Genomic DNA, 21,510 nt, shown 5'->3' on the forward strand with positions numbered 1-21,510 from the left:
TGTTAACGACAAGTTGCAGATTTTTGATTAAATATGCATAGAAGCGGTTATAAGAAGGGCAATTATTGTTCAAAAGTATTATTTTGTAGGTGGATATAGGTTATATTATGTAGTGGCACTGAACACCAACTAGTGTCGGACGACGGCAGTGCAGTGGTTAGCACCTTAGGTTACGAACGTTCGGGACACGGGTTTAAACCTCGGCGACCGTAGTCCGATTTTTCTTCCACGATACAATAATGAGAAGAAAAGCAGCAGTACCTCGGCTCAATCTACCTCGGCCTCTACACCAGCAGTAGCACTATCACCCACAACAAATTACTAATACTTAAACCTCAATTATATTGTGATATCGGGGAACAAGCCTGGGGAAAATTCCTATGAACCACAAATGAAGAACAATAGAAGTACTGACGGATAGGAAATCCCCATGGGTTATATACCCATGGCCCGTTACGATATTGGATATTTAAAAAAGCTGTACTTGATCATGAGTCATGAGTCACATTCGTGAAAAACATGTGCGTTCTTGGAATACCAAAACCATGGTGTAAAAGGCAGCCGTTACGCAGTTACGACCAGAGTTGAGAAAAGAGTTGTGAGAGCTGTTAGAGACCCGGCGTGGTAGATGCCGAGTCACGTTCTCACAGCGGAAATATCAGTGAATTTCTCGTTGCCGGTGGTGCTTAGAGCACTGCTAACGAGCGAGAGTGGTAGATGGGCGGTCGCCTCTTTCTGTGAGCGGGTGATTTCCCGCAGAGAGGACCTGCTTATATGAGTCTATGGGGGCTGGTAAATCCACGTTCCCGAAGACAGGGAGGACAGTCGGGACAAGCGTCCCGCTTACGTGAGTCCTCTATGTACACCGCAGGGAAGGTCGCTGGGAGTGTAAGGCGTTTAAGTATGGTTACCACGATCCTGAAGCCAAGTATGGGATCGTCGGGATAAGTTCCCTGGTACTATGTACTTTGAGGCCCCGCTTACGTAAGTTCCTTCTGGAACTGCCAAACACGGTTAGCAGGTCGCTGGCCGGCAGTGACGTGGCCGTACATCCACACGATAGCCCCACCAATGATTAAGGTTGGTACCACGGGGGTCGAGTAAAAGCCCGGAGGGAGTGGCTCCCCCGAATGGCCTTCGGCGGGTGAGCAGCGTCCCACCTGCTCCGGAACCGTCCTGGAGTGACGGTAGGGCTTAGAAAGCGCCCCGTTCGACCTGAGACGAATGACAGCCCCTGCCAGGCTTAACTAATCCAGGTAGTAAGGTACTGGGTGCCTTGTGTGCTGGTTGGGCGTAACCCCATCCCTATGGCCCTAGGGGTGTCCGGGTACTGTATAGCGATAAATTTGCGCTAAGGAAAGAACCCGTTACCAAACGCAACAATATTTGTGAGCACGTGATCCTCTAGAAGGAGGCTGCGGAGTGGAAAAGAGAGCGAGGCTCCCATTCAGAGAGGATCGGTAGGCGAAAACGGGGCAGAGGGCATTGACGCGCCTTGACAAGGCGAGTTTGGTTCACCTCGTCCTCCGGCAGGTAAAAACATTAGGCGCTGGTCGATACCAGCACCGCGGCGTTACTAAACTGTCTGGTTGGGGAGTCAGGCAGTTTTGCACGGCGACACCAAGGTTGGGACCCAATGTGTCATGACCACACATTACTGTTATCAGTAAGAGGGGGCTTGTGAGTATGCTTTCGCGATTCCTCCTGATCCATTTCAGAAGGTCATCGTGGAGATTTTAGCCAGTAAGAATCCGCGCCCCTTCCCCGCAGGACGCGGGGTGCCTATGAAGGTTTCTTCCACACACGAAAAAAAAGAATTGGTGTTGAGAATTGGAATTGAGAGTTATAGTAGCGAGGGAGTTGCGAGTAAGTAGCAAGGTAGCTTTGAGTAGTTGTGGGTAAATTGTTACTCGTGAGTTGTCAAGTCGTTATAAGTTGTAAGTTATAAGTTGTAAGTTGCCGAGTTGTTATGAGTTGTTAACTGTAAGTTGTGAGTTGAGTTGTGAATCATCAATTTAAGTTGTCTTAGTTATTTCGCATTACTGCATTAAGTTCACGTTAAATATCCATTGTTTCCCGTTTAAATTATGATAAATAACATTGTAGAGATCACTAACCAGAGTGAGTTTCTACAATATTTATGTAAAAGAATTAAAAAAACTTCTTTTTTCCAAACAAATCGCGGAAGCGCAAATGAAAATTTTCATTTTAACCTGTATATGCATACCTTTTCAATCATTTTTCGATATGAAAGTTTGCAGAAAAATTGAACAGTGAAGCGGTTCTACTGATTCGCAGTTAATAAGTACATATAAATATATGTTTAAATAAAGACTTTGCTACCGACAAAACAGCTCGACTTTAATTCGAAAAATTAAGAGAAGAAAAAGAAAGAGATTGTCGTAGGAATTGATGGAAAAATCAATTAGTTACCCAAAAGTTTTATCAGAGGCGAGGACAAATGTATAAGATGGGGCAAAAAATCTCTAAAAATCAATTTTTCCAAATTTTATCTGCACCACCTTAAACTACATAAAAAAGCTTTAAAGAAAAGTAAGTATGAGAATGGGAAAGAAACTAACTTTTAAAAATAACTGCAGTAAGTTAACGTCCTTTCAGGCGTACATACTCCTCCCAGCCGGGCCTTAAAGTTACTCACTACATTCCGCAGCATTGCCAATGGGATTTGAACCACTTTTTGTCGTGGACGAAGTCTCTTCAAAGTTCTCAATCCACTTTTTAATCGCACAGACAGACAGCAGCGGTCAATTCCGATCAATGTTAAAACAGTTCCGGAAAGCACAGTACGCCTGCTCGTAAGAACTACCGTTTAGATAAAACACTTTTACAGCGTACGCGGTACTGAAGAGTCCACCGCGCTATTACTATTAAACACTAATGGGCATGAAACATGGCCGATCGCATCCCCAGTTCCTCCCATCTGAACAGCACGACTCCCGCGCTTTTCAAAATCGCTCTTTGTTCTGCCCTACCCAATATAACATTTATCTACACGAAACCATTTACCTAAATGATATGCTACCTAAATTAATATCATTAACGAATGTGCATATTATAAAAATATATATGAATATATTTCGAAGCAAAGATATAATAACTTTAAATTAACGTAGGTAAACCAAAAGATCGCACGTATCTAATCAAGGTTCGATCTGATTGTCTGAAAGCGAGTGTGTATAGAGCGTATATGCGCTGCTTAAAATCTTGGGCCGATCGAAGGAATCCGTTTGTTAAAGATAAAATACTCGACTTGGCCAAGATGTTGCTCGACACATAAAAAGGTCTATTGCAAGGTCTATTTAACATACAGTTGCTCTTATTAATATTTGGACACTCTTTAAAACAGAATAACTTTTGATGAAACAATAGAAAGACTAGGTCTTAATTCTGAATTCGATGATTTTTGGATATATTGTAGAAGTCAACACTTTGAGCAACTTTCTCCTGTACATATAACTGTCGGTTGGCCATCGTTCCCGAAATATTTGCAAAAGATTATCGATACGACTACGGTGAACTCTACCTACACTTGCGTGTCCGTAACAGCGTACATGTTAGCATTGCTTGTCGACTGCCTATATTCTGTTCATAGCACATAGTGAACGAGGATTCGGCATAGTTAAAGCTTCGTGCAGCTACATATGCCTGGCTGTGAGAACTGTCTGTTATAATTTAATTAAAAATGAATATTACTAATATATTGGTTTTGCATCTGGGATGGTTCTCCCTTTTGTAGCCGCGAGGGTATCAGGAATATTTATATAAAATAATAAAAAATTAATTATTTAATAAAAATAAAAATAATAAAAAAATTAATTAATTATAGAAATAATAGATGAATAAATAACTGACATCATTTCACAAAGTAGAAGAATCGTTCTTGTTTACCACAAGCAATTTTATTCATTTTTAGTTGAATTATAAAAGACAATTCTTACAGTCCCGCATATGCTATTGTGTACGAATCTTTATACAAGATCGCTCCACCCTCACTTATCTAGATAAACAAAAAGTAAGTGTTAAGTTTCGATCAGGTTATCTATCCGATCGCTAATAACGAATACAAACGCATACTCTGCCACGGATGAACAACTATATATATGTCGGGTTTATATTAGAATTAGGGTTAGGGGCGTGAAACGAATCTTCATTTGGATTACACATTGTCGTTATGCAATAGAGAAGACAATGTCTAATGCAAATACGATTATTACAGAATTTGACAAGTAACCGTGGTAATTAGATACTCGAGAAGCTAATGACAATGATCCTAGGTTCAATAACAATTCCGCGGTCAACGGGATAACAGGATGCGCTTTCTTCCAAAGCCCAAATCGTACTCGACTTGCTTGGCTACGGTGGAAGTATAACTAAACTAACTCTTTGTTAAAACGTGGAATATCCACCGAGCGTAAAGACGCTAAGTAACTCACTAATACGACCTCACGAGAGAGCTACTTTCCGTCGCGATGATGCTGCACAGGAAAACTATGATAGGGTGTGTCTAAGAATAGTAATGGGTAACTGTATAGAGATATCTCAGTTACCCTGATATGCCAGGATGCACACGCATGTACATATGCAAATATATATGTATATGATAAATAGATACGCGAACAAAAATATGTACATGTACGTCACGCAAATTTATTGCCGTTAAAACTGAAAAGTAAATACACACGTGACTGTATGATTCGCGAATATATTGTATATGTCTCATATGCGTATGGCCATGTTTATATGTTGCCAGGATTGTATTTTTTACCTTCTTCTGTTCTTCTTTGTATTGTTCCTCCTTGAGTTTCTTATTCTCACATCGTCGTTTCATATTTTTTCAATCATCTTCCAAAGTTAACGTATAGGACCGGATTACTCCAAATTTTCCCATTAGCCATTTATATTTGATATTGACTTTAATCAGAGTTTAGAATAACAAGGATTGATAACGAAGAGCGTTAGAGGCGATCAAAATGAATCTTTCAATTAGTTATAACTAAATTTGTTAAAAGTGCAAAATTTTCATTAGATGTTTCGAATTTAAGTCGGATCAGTTTCAACAACTCTAAAAAGTCTTTTACGACTTTCGTCAAAAGAACAGGAATTTCTAGGAAAGAAATTTTCTTCTATTAAATCGTATCGAAGTCTATAAAAATGTTCTAAATATTTTTTTGTGAAATCGTGCGTCTAGGTAGGAAACGAGGTTGCAACTTACATACATACAATAGTTTTATTGAACATTCGCGCTGCAATCGTATCGTGTACTTATGTATAGCACTACCTGTAGTAGTCCTTATAGAGGACTAAAAGTGCCACATTTTTTCTCTTAGCGAGTAAACGAAATAAAATACATATTGATATGAATAATCAAGCATGTTAGATCGATACAAACAACATATTCGCATACAACAGGGATAATTTTGATAATATACATATTTTATCCATCTACTTTTAATTCGAAGTGAAGCTTCAATATCTCATTTTGCTATATGCTCGCAAATCACATTTCTCGTTTTCTCTATTACGTACCTATATAATACATACATACATACATATATGAATTATATTTATATGTATATATGCTAAAGTTAGATTGTCCACCTTTGCTACAATAAAGGGGAGAGGGTAGTTAGTTCAATCTCATTCTCTCTTCGTGTTAAGGAATGTTGGAGTGATAACAATCTTACAGAATAAAAGGCAAGATCATATTTATAGGATAGAACACATTATGCCAGTCACATAAAAATACGAGTTCTGTAAACCTCTTATCTATTACTAGTCACGTATAAGTAAAAAGATATACATATCATTTTATAACAGAAAATATCTTTTCTTGGCTTCACGAATCTTCTTTTGTAGGAGATGTATGTTTAGAAATTAAAATTTTTTTAGATTTTTATCTAAAATGTAAATTTTAACAGATTTCGAAAATCGGCGAATATTAAAGCGTGGGTCTTAGGACAATGGCCCATTGCGCATTACTTCAGGATAATTACACTTGCTTGTTTGAATTGAATGAATTAGTATGAACATTGAATGAATATGAATAGAATATTTAATATACTATTCAAAGAAAAGAAACGAAAAAAAAAAGAATGTGACCCTTTCAATTTTAGGATACGGAACGCATCCTTTTACTCTAAAGTTTACTTACGTAGAAGTATATATGGACTATTGATTAAAAAAATATGAAAATATAGTTCAATTATGAGCATATTTCAGAAATAATTTGTCAAGCATCAGTTACAACCTTAATCAGTTACACGGTTTTGTTGATATATTCTTCAGGATTTTATAACACCACAATGAAACTATTATCCCGCTCTTAAAAATAATTATAAAAGATGTTTGCAAACATTTGTTTACTATTTAGTTGGTTACTAAATTGTCTACCATTTCCTATCAAATATTTTTACTTCAAAAGAAGATATTATATAAACCTCATGATGGAAATTTCAAGCCACATACCGTATACGTACAATGTATTTTTTAATTAAAAAATATGTATATTTTATTATAATTTGAGTCATAACTTCGAAACGATTAATCATTCGATAAGTAAAGCTTGCGCTATTAGTACTAATATCTCCTTTCCTTTATAGGAGATTGCTTTTGAGGAGACAATTTTAATATAAATTCGTCTCATTTTTCAAAAAAGAATTCTCGTTGACAATTTCTTAGTTTCTTAATTTCTGGTTCCTATTCGTTACAGCATGTATACTTTCTTTTTGATCTAAATCTCTTGATTTAAATGAATAAGTCTCTGAAGAATGTGAATACAGGTTGGATCTGTACAGAATTAACCGATATATAAAACACGCCGTACACCAATCCTTTCTTACGAATTGTTACGATTTGGATGTATGTATAATAGCAGCAGGTTTTCCAAACCTTTACCAGATCGTTCGTTCACTGACATTTCTGATGACCGATAATGAGCATTAGGACGATAAGGAGATCAGAACCTCGTCGGCGATGATCCGCGTTGGAATTCGCGCCGATCGTTTGCCTCTTCTTACCGATCCTTACAGTCGGCATTGAAGTTGCAACCGATGGATACTCTACGTATCCATTGATCGTGTTATCCACAGATAGAAGCTTGTTTTCGATTTTCTCAATTTCTGCTAAACCATAGACGGTTTCATCCTCTTCGTCATAAACAGATGGCCGAGCCGCTGTTTGAGCTTTCGTAGTTCCTGAAATTTCTGTAATAAATGAGAGAAAGGTCATTCCACATTTACTACTTTTTATAAAATAATGTTGAGAGAGAGAAATAGTGTTACCTTCTTCCAAATTCTATCAAGTGTAAGAACCTAAAATTTTTAGAATGAACAGTTCTGGTATATTTTTTTTCAGATAATTTAGGCAGCGAAAATTTGTCTAGATAGAATAAATAGAATAGATGGAATAAAGTTTATCTTTCCTCGAATGATAAATTTATGTTTACAGCTAATACTAGTTAATAACGAGGTTTTGATAGATTTATTATTAAACATCCTAATATTCGATGCACGTAAGTAGCGTGCAGAAAATTTCTTTTACTTTAACGTGACTGATAACTGAAGAAATTAGATATTGAATTTGTTTGTAATATTTCAATCAAATATTCTGTACACAATAATAAAAGTTCACTGATTTGTTGTTAAAGACATTCATTTCATCGGCGAAAACAACAAGAAATCAGTAATTTTCATGAGAAAATTAGAAACAAGACCGATATAAAGTTTAACCGTGGATAAATAGAATAATTTTGTAGTTTATTAATTACAGAGAGAACCGAAATTTTATATAGGGCTGGCAAGAAGAAAATGCCTTAGTTCTAGCTGAGTGAAATTCTTAAAGAAACTTTGACTAATTAAAAATTTTCTACTCTAATTAAAATTACTTTACTCATATTGAATAACAAGTTTACGCATTGAGAATGGTGGCAGTGAGTCGTCGGCGATGTTCTCATGAGAAAGGAAAACCTACACGCTGCAGTATGCTGTGTGCTACGAAAAGTAGTAGGTAAATCCCTGTATTACGGAACAACATTGATTCCTAAAACGTGAGAGACTCTCACGACAATTTATGAAGGACACGGCCGTGCGAGATCCTTGAACCGAAGTGCACCGAAGATCCCCAGGGTCGTATGTAAGAAAATGAGGATTGACCGAAAGAAGCCGAAAGCTGTTAGAGGGAAAATCCTCTGGAGGATTCCGTGCCAAAGTGAAGATGCTTGTAAACGCGAGCGTGTTCGATACACGTTCGAGCGAAATGCCTCCTATTACACTGCGATCAGTCTTTTATCCAAGATGCAGCCGGGCAAGAACAATTTCCACTCGGATTTTCCGGAAAGATTCGTTAACCCGTCGCCTAGGCTGCTCGTATTAGCCGTGAAATAATGCCAGACCGGAGATGAATGTCGAGTGTTGAGCGTTACAACTGTCAATCGAATAAGCCCTATTCTAATTGATACTTGACGATTCTTTCAGCTGGACCCGTATAGTACGAGGCTTTTCGAATGTAACTGATTATTCATCTTATCTTGTTACTTATCGTTAGATCGACGACCATAGTTGTTGTCATTGTGTCGTTAGTTTTTGGTTCGTGATTAGGTATTTGTTCTTACATTTATTTACCTTTCTTGGAAATACACAGCTTTTGTTTTATAAATTTCATTTGCTCTCGTATATGTATGTAGTATATGCACAGCTACATTTCATGATTTATCGAAGGTAAAATTACTACTGTCAAAGGGAATACAAAAGTCATGCCATAAGCAATCGAACCGTGGCTAATGCTATAATTTCAAAAGGGGACATTTTCGTACATTAGCGCAGATTAACGCACATTAGCGCATTTTTTGTTAGGTTAAAAATTTGAAAACGATTGTTGAAAGAGAAAAAAGTAAGTAAAAGCAAGCATAAAGAAGAGCAGAGAACGACATCTAAAAAATGGCGATAAAAGAATATTACGATATAAATAAAATATGAATTTTAATACGTGTATGCGAAACTATAGCTATTTACAAAACTGATTGGAGATAGATATGTAATTCTAAATCATACTTACCATACAATCGAATACTGCTCTCAACGTCACCAAGAGAATTTTTTGCCACACACGTGTAAGTACCCACGTTGTCTTTTTGTAAATTGCGAATTGTTAACACCATCCGGACCTCGAACCTTGATTTTTCAATTGTCTGCACGTCATGTTGTTGGCTTGATATTATCATCGCTATAGAAACAGTTTTTATATTGTATTTAATTATAATTTTATTCCGAAGAAAATATTTTACTCGTAGTAATCATAGTATCGTAATCATATCGTAGAAATGTTAACAGGGACATGCTAACGGATCGCATGCGATGCAGTCTGTAGGTCGCATATTTTCATTCATTACAAGTTATGCATATACAATGTGATAAATAAACCTGTTAATCTAACCTATAACCTATTTAATAATAAGATAAGAATGAAATAATTCTCATGATCCTTACGGGGAGAATATCAATATCGGCGAATATCAATGGCAATTGATACGAATTCTCAACAGTAAGTTCTGTGTACGTTTTAATTCGCAACAAAAACCTATACTGAACTTGATGAAATTGTTGTTTTACTTTGTTATTTGTCAATGACATGACACTTGAGCTGAAAAATTTTTTCTCTTGAAAAATTATTGCGAACGTCCGAAGAGAGTTTTAAAAATTTGGAATTTAAGAACAATAATGATAACTACTGGATTAATACACATCTGCAAAGTTAAAAAGTTATTACTAGCATTAATAAATTTGAAAATAATTTTCACTACAGAAGAAACCGTGATCGTAAGTGGCACATATTCTATGCATGAGTATAAGATACGTATTTCCGTATGTAGTATCGATATATATGTCGGGGTACAATGGAAATTAGGGTTAGGGGCGTGAAACGAATCTTCGTTTGGATTAAACATTGTCGTTATGCAATGGAGAAAACATTGACTAGTGCAAATACGATTATTACAGAATTTGACAAATAACCGTGGTAATTAGATACTCGAGAAGCTAATGACAATGATCCTAGGTTCAATAACGAATCCGCGGTCAACGGGAAGATAGATATATTATACATGCTCACAAAATCTAAGTTGGACTCTTTGTTAAAACGTGGAATATCCACCGAGCATTACAGACACTAAGTAACTCGCTAATACGACCTCACGAGAGAATGACTTTCCGTCGCGATGATGCTGCAGAGGAAAACTATGATGGGGCGTGTCTAAGAACTCGAGATCATCGGATTCATCGGGGATAGCCTTCGTTCAGAAAGTAAGGGAAATTGGCGTTGCTGCTAATTGATCAATCTCCATATCGGTGGTTAGAAAAAGATGCTAGCCGCCCTCGAGGGAAAGTTGCTAGTGGGAGACGCCGTTCGTTGAAAAAATACGTCTTCCCTATCTTCCCGTAGCTGGGACAAAGATTGTTTGTCTGTCTGAAGAACTTTTAGTCAATTAAATCTTAAGATTTATAACGGACCCTCAGGATAGCTGAACATGTACTGCGGAGACGCGTCGACATCTGACAATCATCTTACTCGAAGAATAGGGTCTGCGTGTGGCGAACCACGGGACAGAAACCGTTGGAATGTTTATTGTCGCGTGCCGCCACAAATATTTCTTTTAAGGAGAGCTATAGAATTACTCCATACCTTTGTTAGACAAAGCGTCCATCCCGTGACCGCGGCTACGTTCGGCGACTGGTTGTCGCCTCGAGCCCAAGCTCACTATCATAAATCTCGATCAAATGACGACAATTATTTAATTACGCCTATGATAGAACCTAGATTACGGTGTTAAGGGATTTTCCCGAAGTTCCAAAGGGAAGGCTCCGATGTCCTTTCATCTCCTACATATAGATATACAGTATATGACATCACCTGAGAATATTGCAAACGAACGGAAAGAATACGGAACAACGTATGAAGGTATGCAAAAATTCACTTTTCTAAACGCGCTCTAAGTCTCCATATTACAGTTGAAATGTTCTTGTATATGAACACGCAAGCGCGCACATACGCATCTATGTATATATATATAAATGTATATATGCATAAGTAAGATAAAGAAAAAGGGCCACTGGATTTTCCGTACAAGCTGAAAATTACATACGAATGCATTGGAACGAACTGCTCCGCAAGAATTGTGCTGAAGCGAAAGCATGTCGCCCATACAGTGTTATGAACTGCTCGGAGAATATATTTGCGAACGAACGAGTGTAATTCATTCATGCGTTTGTCTGTACCTTTTTGCTAACTTCCACACGGAAATGTTAAACCTTATAAGTAATGAATGTATTCGCACGTTACGAGACTTCGTTAAATATTTAATCTGGTTTTACTTTACCATAATTACTTTGTGGCAACCGATGAATGATTTTATCCAATTTAAGTACATATAAAGTATAATATAATTTATCGTGTGGATATTATCATTGCGCTATGAAATATTTTAATATTGTTCTAAATGATACTAACTCGATTTGATGAAACTACTAAAATAATCAAATAATATGGCGAGTAAATCGATTTTATTTAAAAAATGTTTTATATGTATTGTTCTGAATGATACTAACTCGATTTGATGAAACTACTAAAATAATCAAATAATATGGCGAGTAAATCGATTTTATTTAAAAAATGGTATATCTATAGAAAGAGAATGTCTATCATCATTGTTGGAAAGAAGACGAGCGATAGCATAGGGGCAAGCAAGATATTGCCCTTTATCGTTTACCGCCATGCGTTGCTATATTGTTTTATTTGTACATACGTATGTGTGACAATGTAACGCTTTTGGCCTTTTCTAGCAATATGCGTGCTTATATTTATGACCATGTCGAGTCTATTAAAAATAGCCAATTAGATCCGCATCCCTGTTCTTCTTTTCAGCAATAAAATGAATGTAACATACTAAAATGTTGCACGAATAACCTACATATTGTATCTTAGTAGAAAAATTATCGTACTAGAAATTATTTACACTGAATTTTTCAAGGAATGATTCCTTTTTCTTGTGAGAAATAAAAAGGAACAAATTAAGGTTATTATACGTTTGTAGTTAAAAATGTAGAAAGTAAGCAGAAAGGGTGTCTTAGAAAAGCGATGCAAAACGATAGACAGCGGAAAAAAGAAACAACGAGCTGCGCGCACGCTATATAAATGAAATTATACTCTGTGAGAAGATTTTTGCAAAGTCGCATCAAATTACAATACTATATAGCCAGCAGAAAGACATTACCGTTATCCTTGACCCAATAATTAATTGACTTGGGCGAAGCCTCGACAAAACATTCCAAGACTACATCTGTACCCAGAGGAGCACCTACCAGTTGATTAGGCAAATGAATTACCGGCGAGACTGCGAAACAGAATCCCAAATAGGATTTGTAGAGGTAGAATGCTAGTATGTTTTCCTTTGCTCGTTTTGTTAGAGATTGGTAAATTATTATCGGCCAGGATAGTCACTACTACTCACAATGGACGTTGATAGAAATACGTTTGCTGACCGCCGGTGGCACACCGTTAATAGCGATGCACAGATAAACTCCCATTTCGTTCCTCGAAATCTTCATCAGTCTTAGCTCTTCGCTGTGGTACTCGTTCACTGAAGTCACTAAACCAGATAAATACCGATAAAGATCTTGTTAATGCGATATTACGAAATTTTCTACTGTATATGTACAACTAAATAAGTTATACGTACATATACATGTACAAAAACAAAATAAATATTTTCTTCATTTTTCGTAATAGACGTGTTCTTACTTTTAACAAAGTTAGTTAATTCTACAAATGTGTTTGAACAAAAAATAGGTTACAATACATATTTGCAGAAAATGTAAAGTGCAACGGAGAATTTAAAAACATTAAGTTACGCAAAATGTATTTCACAATACATAACAATAAAGGATATACGATACCTTGTGAATAATTTCTTTCATTATTATTATTTGGTGTTTTATTAATATGTATTTAATATCTATCTTGTTCAATATATGGGAATTTACGTTTAATTCTATGCAACTAGAAGAAATTTTATATAACCAAGCATGTATAAGTATATTGTTTAATAATTTATAATCTACAGTGGCAAGAACGATTGAATCATTATGTTGAGTTTTTGAGCGAACTTTAGCTTGAATTTTTATAATCTTTTTAACACAAGTGAGGCAATAAAGAAAAGTTAAGAAACAAAATTCTCCGTGCCACCGTTTCATTAACAACTTATGAATCGCGCTAATTTTAACGTAAACAAGAAATTTTAAAAAGCATACAAAATTTCTTTAAATATATTCCTAACAATGTGTTCAAACCTAATATTATTCTTACGGTTTCGGTTTGTTAATTAGTTTTGAACACAGTCATTTGTAGTTTTAGAATAAATTGCTATGATAATTAGAAATTTATCAATGTGTTCCTTATATTTTGATATTAAAATTTGAGATATGATTGAATATACGATATTTGAAATAATTTCAAGATAATATAAAACAAACACTACATTCGAGTATTTTTTAATCATGCCAAAATATATTTAGATTGGCAGGAAAAACTAGCCAACATACCTAATGTAAGCGTTTTTATACAATTTGTTACACCTGTGCTAGTGACAATATTGCATTGAAACGCGCTATCTTTAATGTGTTTTGCCACAAACTTGTGAAAATATCGATTTTCTTAAAATTTCGAGTTATATTTAAGGTATTGGTTCACAGAACTCGTAATTCCCCATTTAATTATATAAGAACAGAAAATAGTAGGATCGTTTGCATGCAGCAAACGTGCATCGTACGTTCCTCCAGTTTCATTAACAATCACAGGATTCTACCTGGAGATGAATAAAAATCTCTGTTAGCAATACTATTAAAATCTACAGTCGTTAAGCAGAAATTTTCATTATTAAAATTGACGAAGGTACTCGAGGCTGTCGTTTCTCTTCTCTGCCTAAGTTGTTGTCCGTAAGGATTAATTAAGGGAACAATGTTGCGCCATATCGTTTAAGATGCAGTCCCTATTTAGCTACGGTAATAAAATTTCTGCGCTAAAATAAACGTCTTTTTATAACGAAAATTCGAGTTAACCATTTTATAATATGTTTTCTGTAACTCGTAACGTCAAATTCATAACACCAAAATTTATCTACAAATCTTAAATAATATTATATCATTACAACTCTACGGTACGTTAAGACGACTAATATCGATATCTTTTTCTCTTTTTTTTTTTTAACAGAAACGTTGGAAACTAAATAAGTTACATATAATTTTCTTAGAGAAAATTTCAACTAAAAAGGTAAGTTCCGCAAAATCGTCGTACTGCTTGCTAGCCATTTCATGGAAAATCGCTAATTAATGAGTTTGTAAATTATAAATCATCGTTTAAATCTCGGTGAGCTGTATTATGTGGTGTAACATCGGTAATTACACAAGTATAATATTCACGATTTGTCAGGAAACCACGATTTCTTGAACAAATTCAAAATTAAAAGTGAATGATTAGTCAAAGATAGAAATACAAAATAAATAACTTAAGAAACCTCGAAACTATGAAACTATCACGATCCAAAAATCAGAAATACCAAGCAGATTGTCATAAAAAATAATTGAATCTTCTAGATAACGATATTATAATATGATTAAGAGCAAAGAAAATAGTGAAGAATTATTGCTATTATTGGAACGACGATATTATATATTCTTATAAATTCATCGCGTATGACATTTATAATTCAGATTTCATAATATGTATTATATTTTAATGTTCAACTATCTGAAATTTTATGTTGCTCAGATATTTCTCGTAGCCAGAGATGGAGAGTTGAGGTGGAAATAATTGTCATCTTCTACGACAGAATTATATCTAAAATATGGTAGAGATCATAAAACATTCAACAGATTTTGTGAAAGATGGTGAAAAAATTGAAGTTCGTCTTTATGAAAGATGTATCCTATTGACATTGATTAGTGATTTCTGACATCACGATAACATGACACTTCATGTTCGAATTAAGATGAAAACAAGAAAAATATCAAATAATTCACGTTTAAATTTCTTACAAATGCATAAACACTGCAGTCTAAATAATCAGTTTGTTTGAAATCAGCATCCCGTTATCTTATCATTTATTCATAGGCGCGTACACGAAATTGAAATAACATCTTACAATGGATGAAGTTGCAGACCTCGTAGTTGGGTTGGCAACGTTTCTCCCTCGATACCCAATAATTATCGGTATTGTAGGTCAACAATAAGTTATCCCGTTTGCGTGCAGTTAGGGGCCACTGCACTTAGCACGTGTCGCGTCGCGAGGGTTGCACTCGCATACATTGCCACAGCATCCTCGATATAATTCGCCTGCTATTAGTAACACCATGCTGAAGTGAATGCTAAATGAAACGTTTAGGTCGAACCATAAAGAGACAATGAGGAATATAACTCCGACCGATGCTATGCGATGCGACGCGCCATTTCACGATCAAACATTCCGCAATTTTATGAACGCTATCTACTGATTGTTTCACCGGCATGTCACGCCACGCCACGCCAACGTTTCAAGAACGTAATACAGTTGTATGCATGGCCGGTGATATTATTAAAAAGTGGATTATTCCGAGAGAATCCCTTCTCTTTTTTAACATTTTTTTGTTTAATTTCGACGCAAACGTGCAGTAGATGCATATACAGCAATAACATCTGAAATACCATGGTGTCTGAATGTTAATGCGAGTCACGATCTTGATTGCTTTACAATTAGTAATTAGAACAGTTAAACCAGTCAGAACCTGGATTATGCATACGAATATAATATAGAATAAAGGAAGCAAAGGCAAAAATACCTGGGTTGTCCGGAAAGTTCGTCTCAATTTTTAAAGAAAATTCAAACATAGCACTGTTTAAATTTCGATCTACATCTGAATTATATAAGTGCCATTTTGTTCCACAACCTTTCTCCATCTTTTACACAACGTAAGTATCCCATTCCTCCAAACCTCTCGGGTATTTCGACAAAAATCTTTTCAATATGATTCTTAATGTCGACCAAAAAGTTAAAGTTCTAGCCATCAAAGGAATTTTGTAATGTCCTAAATGAGTGAAAATCTGAATGTGCAATGATTGGTGAATACGGATGGGGGACACATCCCAAGCAAGATCTAACAGCTTTTGTCGAGTAGTCAAAGACACATGAGGCCGCGCATTGTCCTAATGAAACACGTCAACTTTTTGATTCGCTAATTCTGGACGTTTTTGTTCAATTGCTATCTTTAATTCGTCTAATTGCAAGCAATGCTTTTCCGAATTTATCATCTGGCTGTTTGGTAGAAGATCGTAATACAAATGTAATATGTAATATGTAAAATGTAATTGTAAATAATCCATTTTTCATTTCCCGTCATTACTTGCTTAAAAAATGATGTCTCTTTATTCATAGAGCGAGTCACAAATGGAAATGCGAATCATCAGATTCTTTTCCGTTAAATCGTGGGAAATCTATATATCAAAACATTTTACATAGTCAAGCTTCACAAAATGCTCGTGGATGATGGATTTCGATGTTTTTAACATTTCTTCTAATTCACGCGTCGTGGGTTATTCTCGATCAGTGTTTTGTTCTGATTTTCGTCAATGGTGGAGGGCCTACCCGGACGTACCCGATATTCCAAGTTGAAATCACCAGCTTTAAATTTAGCGAACTACTCCCGCACAGTTCTTTCAGCTGTAGCACTGTTATCATAAACAGCGCATATTTTGTTTGCTGCTTGTGTGGCATTTTTGCCTCTCCAGTAAAAGAAACGCATCAAATGCCTATAATGCACTTCGTTTTCTTTCATATTTAAGAGTCTATAAAACTAACAAAAATTAATATATCTTAATCAAACGTTTTTTAAAAAATGCCTGAAATATCACCTTTTAGAATATATGCACATGTCATTTGTTTTCAATCTTCTGATATACTCAGACTTGCTCTAATGCTACCTACCGAAAATTGGAACGAACTTTCCGAACAGCCCAATATTTTAGAAAATAGATATTCAGTTGCAGGTATGTGTTTCAGTCTGTACAGTGATACTATTATGGAAATAATACAAGTCATAAAATGACACTATATAATGAAATAATACTAGCGATACAACGTTTGTAATAAATCGAGGATGCGGATATCTCGAAATTGTCTACGAACGTGCTTATGTATATAAAGATAAACCAATTTCGTGAGTAAATCGTTAACGTGACCTGTACAATCGAGACTTCTATCGATTCTGTAAGACGTAGCACAAAATGTTACTTAAAAATTTCTAGATAGTTACACGTCCCTTGTAGGCAGTTTCGGGTGAATTCATCGTGAAGTAGCGGTTTTCGATGAACTAAGGAAACTAAAATACGAAGTGAGTCAGGTTCGAGGAAAATATAATTGTATACTCCACGTTATATCGGCGAAATGGTTGAAACGTCAGCTATATTAAATCTCACCATGAGACTTCTGGTTCAAGGCGTTCCCTGCAAATGGTTTTCGAATTATAATGTCCTTTCCGTCTTCTCTGCGCCACGATATACTAGGTGGAGGCACGCCTCTTGCACGACACGTTAGCTTCACCTGTACATGTTATGGAACCAAAATTATAAAGAGACTTCGTTATTACCGGCCGCGGAATAAGGCCGGATCACGTATAAATGTTTGGAAAAATTAAAGTCGCAGGCAGGTGCGTGAAAACTATTCGAGCGAACTGTTGAACTAAATTTGTTGAAATGTTGTTCGATATTTCGCAAGGTAGATTGATTATTCGATAGATCAGCCAAGTATTCAACGAGTGGGAACGGTTAAAAATGCTACATAATAATCATTTACGTAAATAATTTACGAAAAATTCTTTTTTTTCTGTTCGGCTTCCTCTGATTCTTACATTATCGTTTAAAATTTTATTCTACAAAAATTCACACAGATAAATACATAGCGTACATTATAATTTATATAGAAAAATTTCGAAAATTTATAATTAAAGGGAAAACAAAGTGTAGTTTCGACCAATCGCGGGGAGATGCAATTGTGAGGAAACACGTCACCGGGAGTCGTAAATTCCCGTTACGATTATAATAATCGACGCCGTGAATAGATCGATCCCCTGATTTCCGTTGAGACAATAGGGGTGGTTGAGGTGGTATAACGCTGCGATTAACAGGGTTATAAAATTTATATTTCCAACACTTAAGAGTTACACTGAGGCGTATGTACAAGTTAAGTAAGTGATTGATTTAAGGATAGTAAACCGGTAATGACATATTGACTATTCTAATGATAAAGAATAAGTGAAGTTCGTTCTTATGTGATTACGGAGGAAAGCTCGGAGTGGGTGTGTCTTTTGAACTAAGGACGTGGATTCGTTGTTCACACTTTTCGTTAGGACAGTGAGGGTAACGATTCGCGATGCCCATTGGTTATAGCCAATATTAATATATGAAGATTGGAGGAGGGAGCTTCCTACCGACGTGTCTCGGGGGTGACCTTATGCATGGGAAAAACCGGCTTTTCCGTTAGACACCCATCCGCTTTCTCCGTAATTTGTAAGAACGTGCAATAAAACTGAGGACTGTTTTAAATACCCGTTATAAACTGAAAATACTTGCAGGATTAAAGGTTCCTGCAAGCTAATAAGATTCGGTTTATGGTGGGGCCTTAGGTAACACAAAGGCGATAATCTAATTCTAAAATGACAAATTTTCGGACGACGGAGAGCGTCTCGGCTGACTTCAAAATTTTCATGATGTCAGCTATTATGAAATGAAAATTTATGTAACTTTTGTATGAAATTATATGGCGCAATTGTTAATTATCGTTGAAAATCGTTTCTTTGCAAACTCAATAACCAGAGAAATTTATAGTTTCATATGGAATATTCTTCATTACCGAGTGATAAATTTTATCGTTACGTTTCACAATCTAATAATTGTTTTACTTTATTAGGTAAAACGCGTTTTGAAGTATTTTAAATTCTTTGTCGATAAAATTGCAGGCTTATCATTCAAGATGAACCGTGTTGAAGAAAACTATAAGTAGCTTGAATTTATAATGCACAGTGCTTTGGTGTTGCGAGACTTTACAGCAAAAATATATTACGCGATAAAATTAAATTTTTCCACCATTTTAGAGACCAATAAATTTCCTATTGTACATAGCGAACAATACTAACAAAGATATGTATCGCAAACGATCATTTTCAATAATCATGAAATCAATCAATATGATGCCAAGTAGGAGACGGATTCTGTTTAACGACGTTAAAAATATTACACATATTTGAATGATAAAATATATAACACAGACGACAAAATATTAATATATGTCGGAGATGAAAGAACACCGGAGCCTTGGAATCTTGGATAATCCCGCAACATTGTAACCTAGAGTCCACTATAGCTGTAATTAAGCAATTGTAGTTATTCAATCCGGTTGTAATTGTCCGAGATCTGTGATAATGAGCTTGGGCTCGAGGCGATATTCAGTCGCCAACGTAACCGCGGTCAAAGGGATGAACGTTTTGTCTAACAAAGGCATGGAGTAGTTCTATAGCTCTCCTTAAAAGAAACATTTCTAGCGACGCGCGACAGTAAATATTCCAACGGTCCCTGTCCCGTAGCTCGCCACACGCAGACCCTATTCTTCGAGTAGGATGATTGCCAGATGTCGATGCATCTCCGCAGTACATGTTCAGCTAGCCCGAGGGTCTGCTATAAATCTTAAGATTTAGCTAACTAAAGTCCTTAAAACAGACAAACAATCTTTGTCCCAACTACGAGAAGATAGAGGAGACCTATTTTCCAACGGACGGAGTCTCCCACCAGTAACTTTCCCACGAGGGCGGCTAGCATCTTTTTCTAACCACCGATATGGAGATTGACCAATTAGCAGCAACGCCAATTAGTGTCGTGAGTGCCTAATCGCCGTAGCGGATTGTCAAGCCTGTGGTGTACAAACTCGTGTTAATAAATCATATCCTGTTATACTTGTACGATGGCTAATTTCAATGAAGATTCATCAAACGCCCGCAACCCTATTCCCGACGCTACCCCAACATATATATTATTCATATGATTGAAAATAAATACAAGAGCATCACGTAAGACGCTACAGAAATCTCATTTACGATATTACACGTAAACTATAAGTTGTCAGATATAAAAGAATGCTCCGATTTTTAAAATTGAATGATTTTCTCGATATTATAATTGTGTGATGCTTAAATAACATGAGATAAATTATATTACGTAAATTTTTTATCAATAATTACCAAAGAACCAATAAAGCTCTGAGCATCGATATATTAAATTGGAACATTGCATTTCTAATATCACGATTGGGATTTAATTTGACATATCTTTACGACGTTTATGAATTTACGACCTATTTGATGAGAATTAAATAAATTAAATTAACTTAAAATTGATCGATATCCGCGAGGTGTTTCTCAACCTCTTACACCAAATCTATGTCCGCTATTTTTTATTTATTATTCCTTATTCGTTATTTGCCGTTATTCATTTTCACGGGAATTTCACGTGCGAATGTCTCTTGCGAATTTGAAGAATCAGCTTACACTAGGTTTAAGGGAGAAAGGGAGGAAGAAGGTGGCTTTGAATAAAATTTCGTCGTTGAACGGAACGAGGTAAAGTTCTCTCTATCAGTTTAAGAATATTAAACTCCGCTGACCAAATTACAACCAATTTACCATTAGACAATAGTAAATGTTCAATTTAGTCGATGTTTCGAAGGTGGACCATGTACACGATTCACAATCGGTGAAATTCGATTGATTCGAAGTTTCGTAGCATATCTGAAAATAGGATCATCTTAGAATTTCGTTCATTTCCGGGATAAGCTTTCCCCGTTATGAGTTGATAATCGACGCACTGAAATCAGTCGATCCCCTGTTTCGATTAAGATAATAGGGGTGGTTAATTGATTATAACATTGAGTTAACACGTTAACAATACACCTTTTATTCCAACAACTGTTTCCTGTAGAATATAAGTTTTAGAGTTAACAGTTAAAATGTTGACTGATAGCCAATAAGTTAAGATCATTGACTGAACGGAGTACGCAATATAAGTAAAGATAGTGACTGATCAAAAAACGAAACGCAAGTGAAGTACGGTGACGATGATACCGCGAAGGAAAACTAGTGATGGGTGTCTCTAAGGATACAGGATAAGCGGATTTGTTGATGACAATTTTCGTTAGGAAAGTGAGGGCAACGGTCATTGGTGCTAATTGGCTAAGAAAAAAGGTTGATGAGTAAAGAAGGGTGCTAGCCGTCGCCGAAAGAAGGTCGCTCGCGGGAGACATCATACGTCAGAAAAACCAGATTTCCTGTACTTTCCCGGAATTAACAATAACCCTAAGGACTGCTTCAACTTAAAACATACTTGGGTGGTCTTAAGGACCTTAACTGTAAAAAATGTTAAAATTTATGT

At 35.9% G+C, this 21,510-nt stretch overlaps 1 protein-coding gene across 1 annotated transcript in view; it reads right to left on the reverse strand.

Moving 5' to 3' along the window:
* Nucleotides 1-6,886: 6,886 nt before the first annotated feature.
* LOC138188827 (lachesin-like) overlaps nucleotides 6,887-21,510 on the reverse strand; it is a 68,226-nt gene continuing 53,602 nt past the window's right edge. Inside the window, exons 5-9 of the mRNA XM_069130968.1 lie at nucleotides 17,515-17,638; nucleotides 12,521-12,658; nucleotides 12,284-12,403; nucleotides 9,073-9,240; nucleotides 6,887-7,223 (exon numbers count right to left, since the gene is read on the reverse strand). Of these exons, the coding sequence (XP_068987069.1) occupies nucleotides 6,928-7,223; nucleotides 9,073-9,240; nucleotides 12,284-12,403; nucleotides 12,521-12,658; nucleotides 17,515-17,638 (846 nt within the window). The 3' untranslated portion in view covers nucleotides 6,887-6,927. The remainder of the gene's footprint in view (nucleotides 7,224-9,072; nucleotides 9,241-12,283; nucleotides 12,404-12,520; nucleotides 12,659-17,514; nucleotides 17,639-21,510) is intronic.

The sequence above is a fragment of the Bombus flavifrons genome, chromosome 2 (genome assembly GCF_040668555.2).
Source record: "Bombus flavifrons isolate JBK064 chromosome 2, iyBomFlav1_principal, whole genome shotgun sequence".
NCBI lineage: Eukaryota > Metazoa > Arthropoda > Insecta > Hymenoptera > Apidae > Bombus > Bombus flavifrons.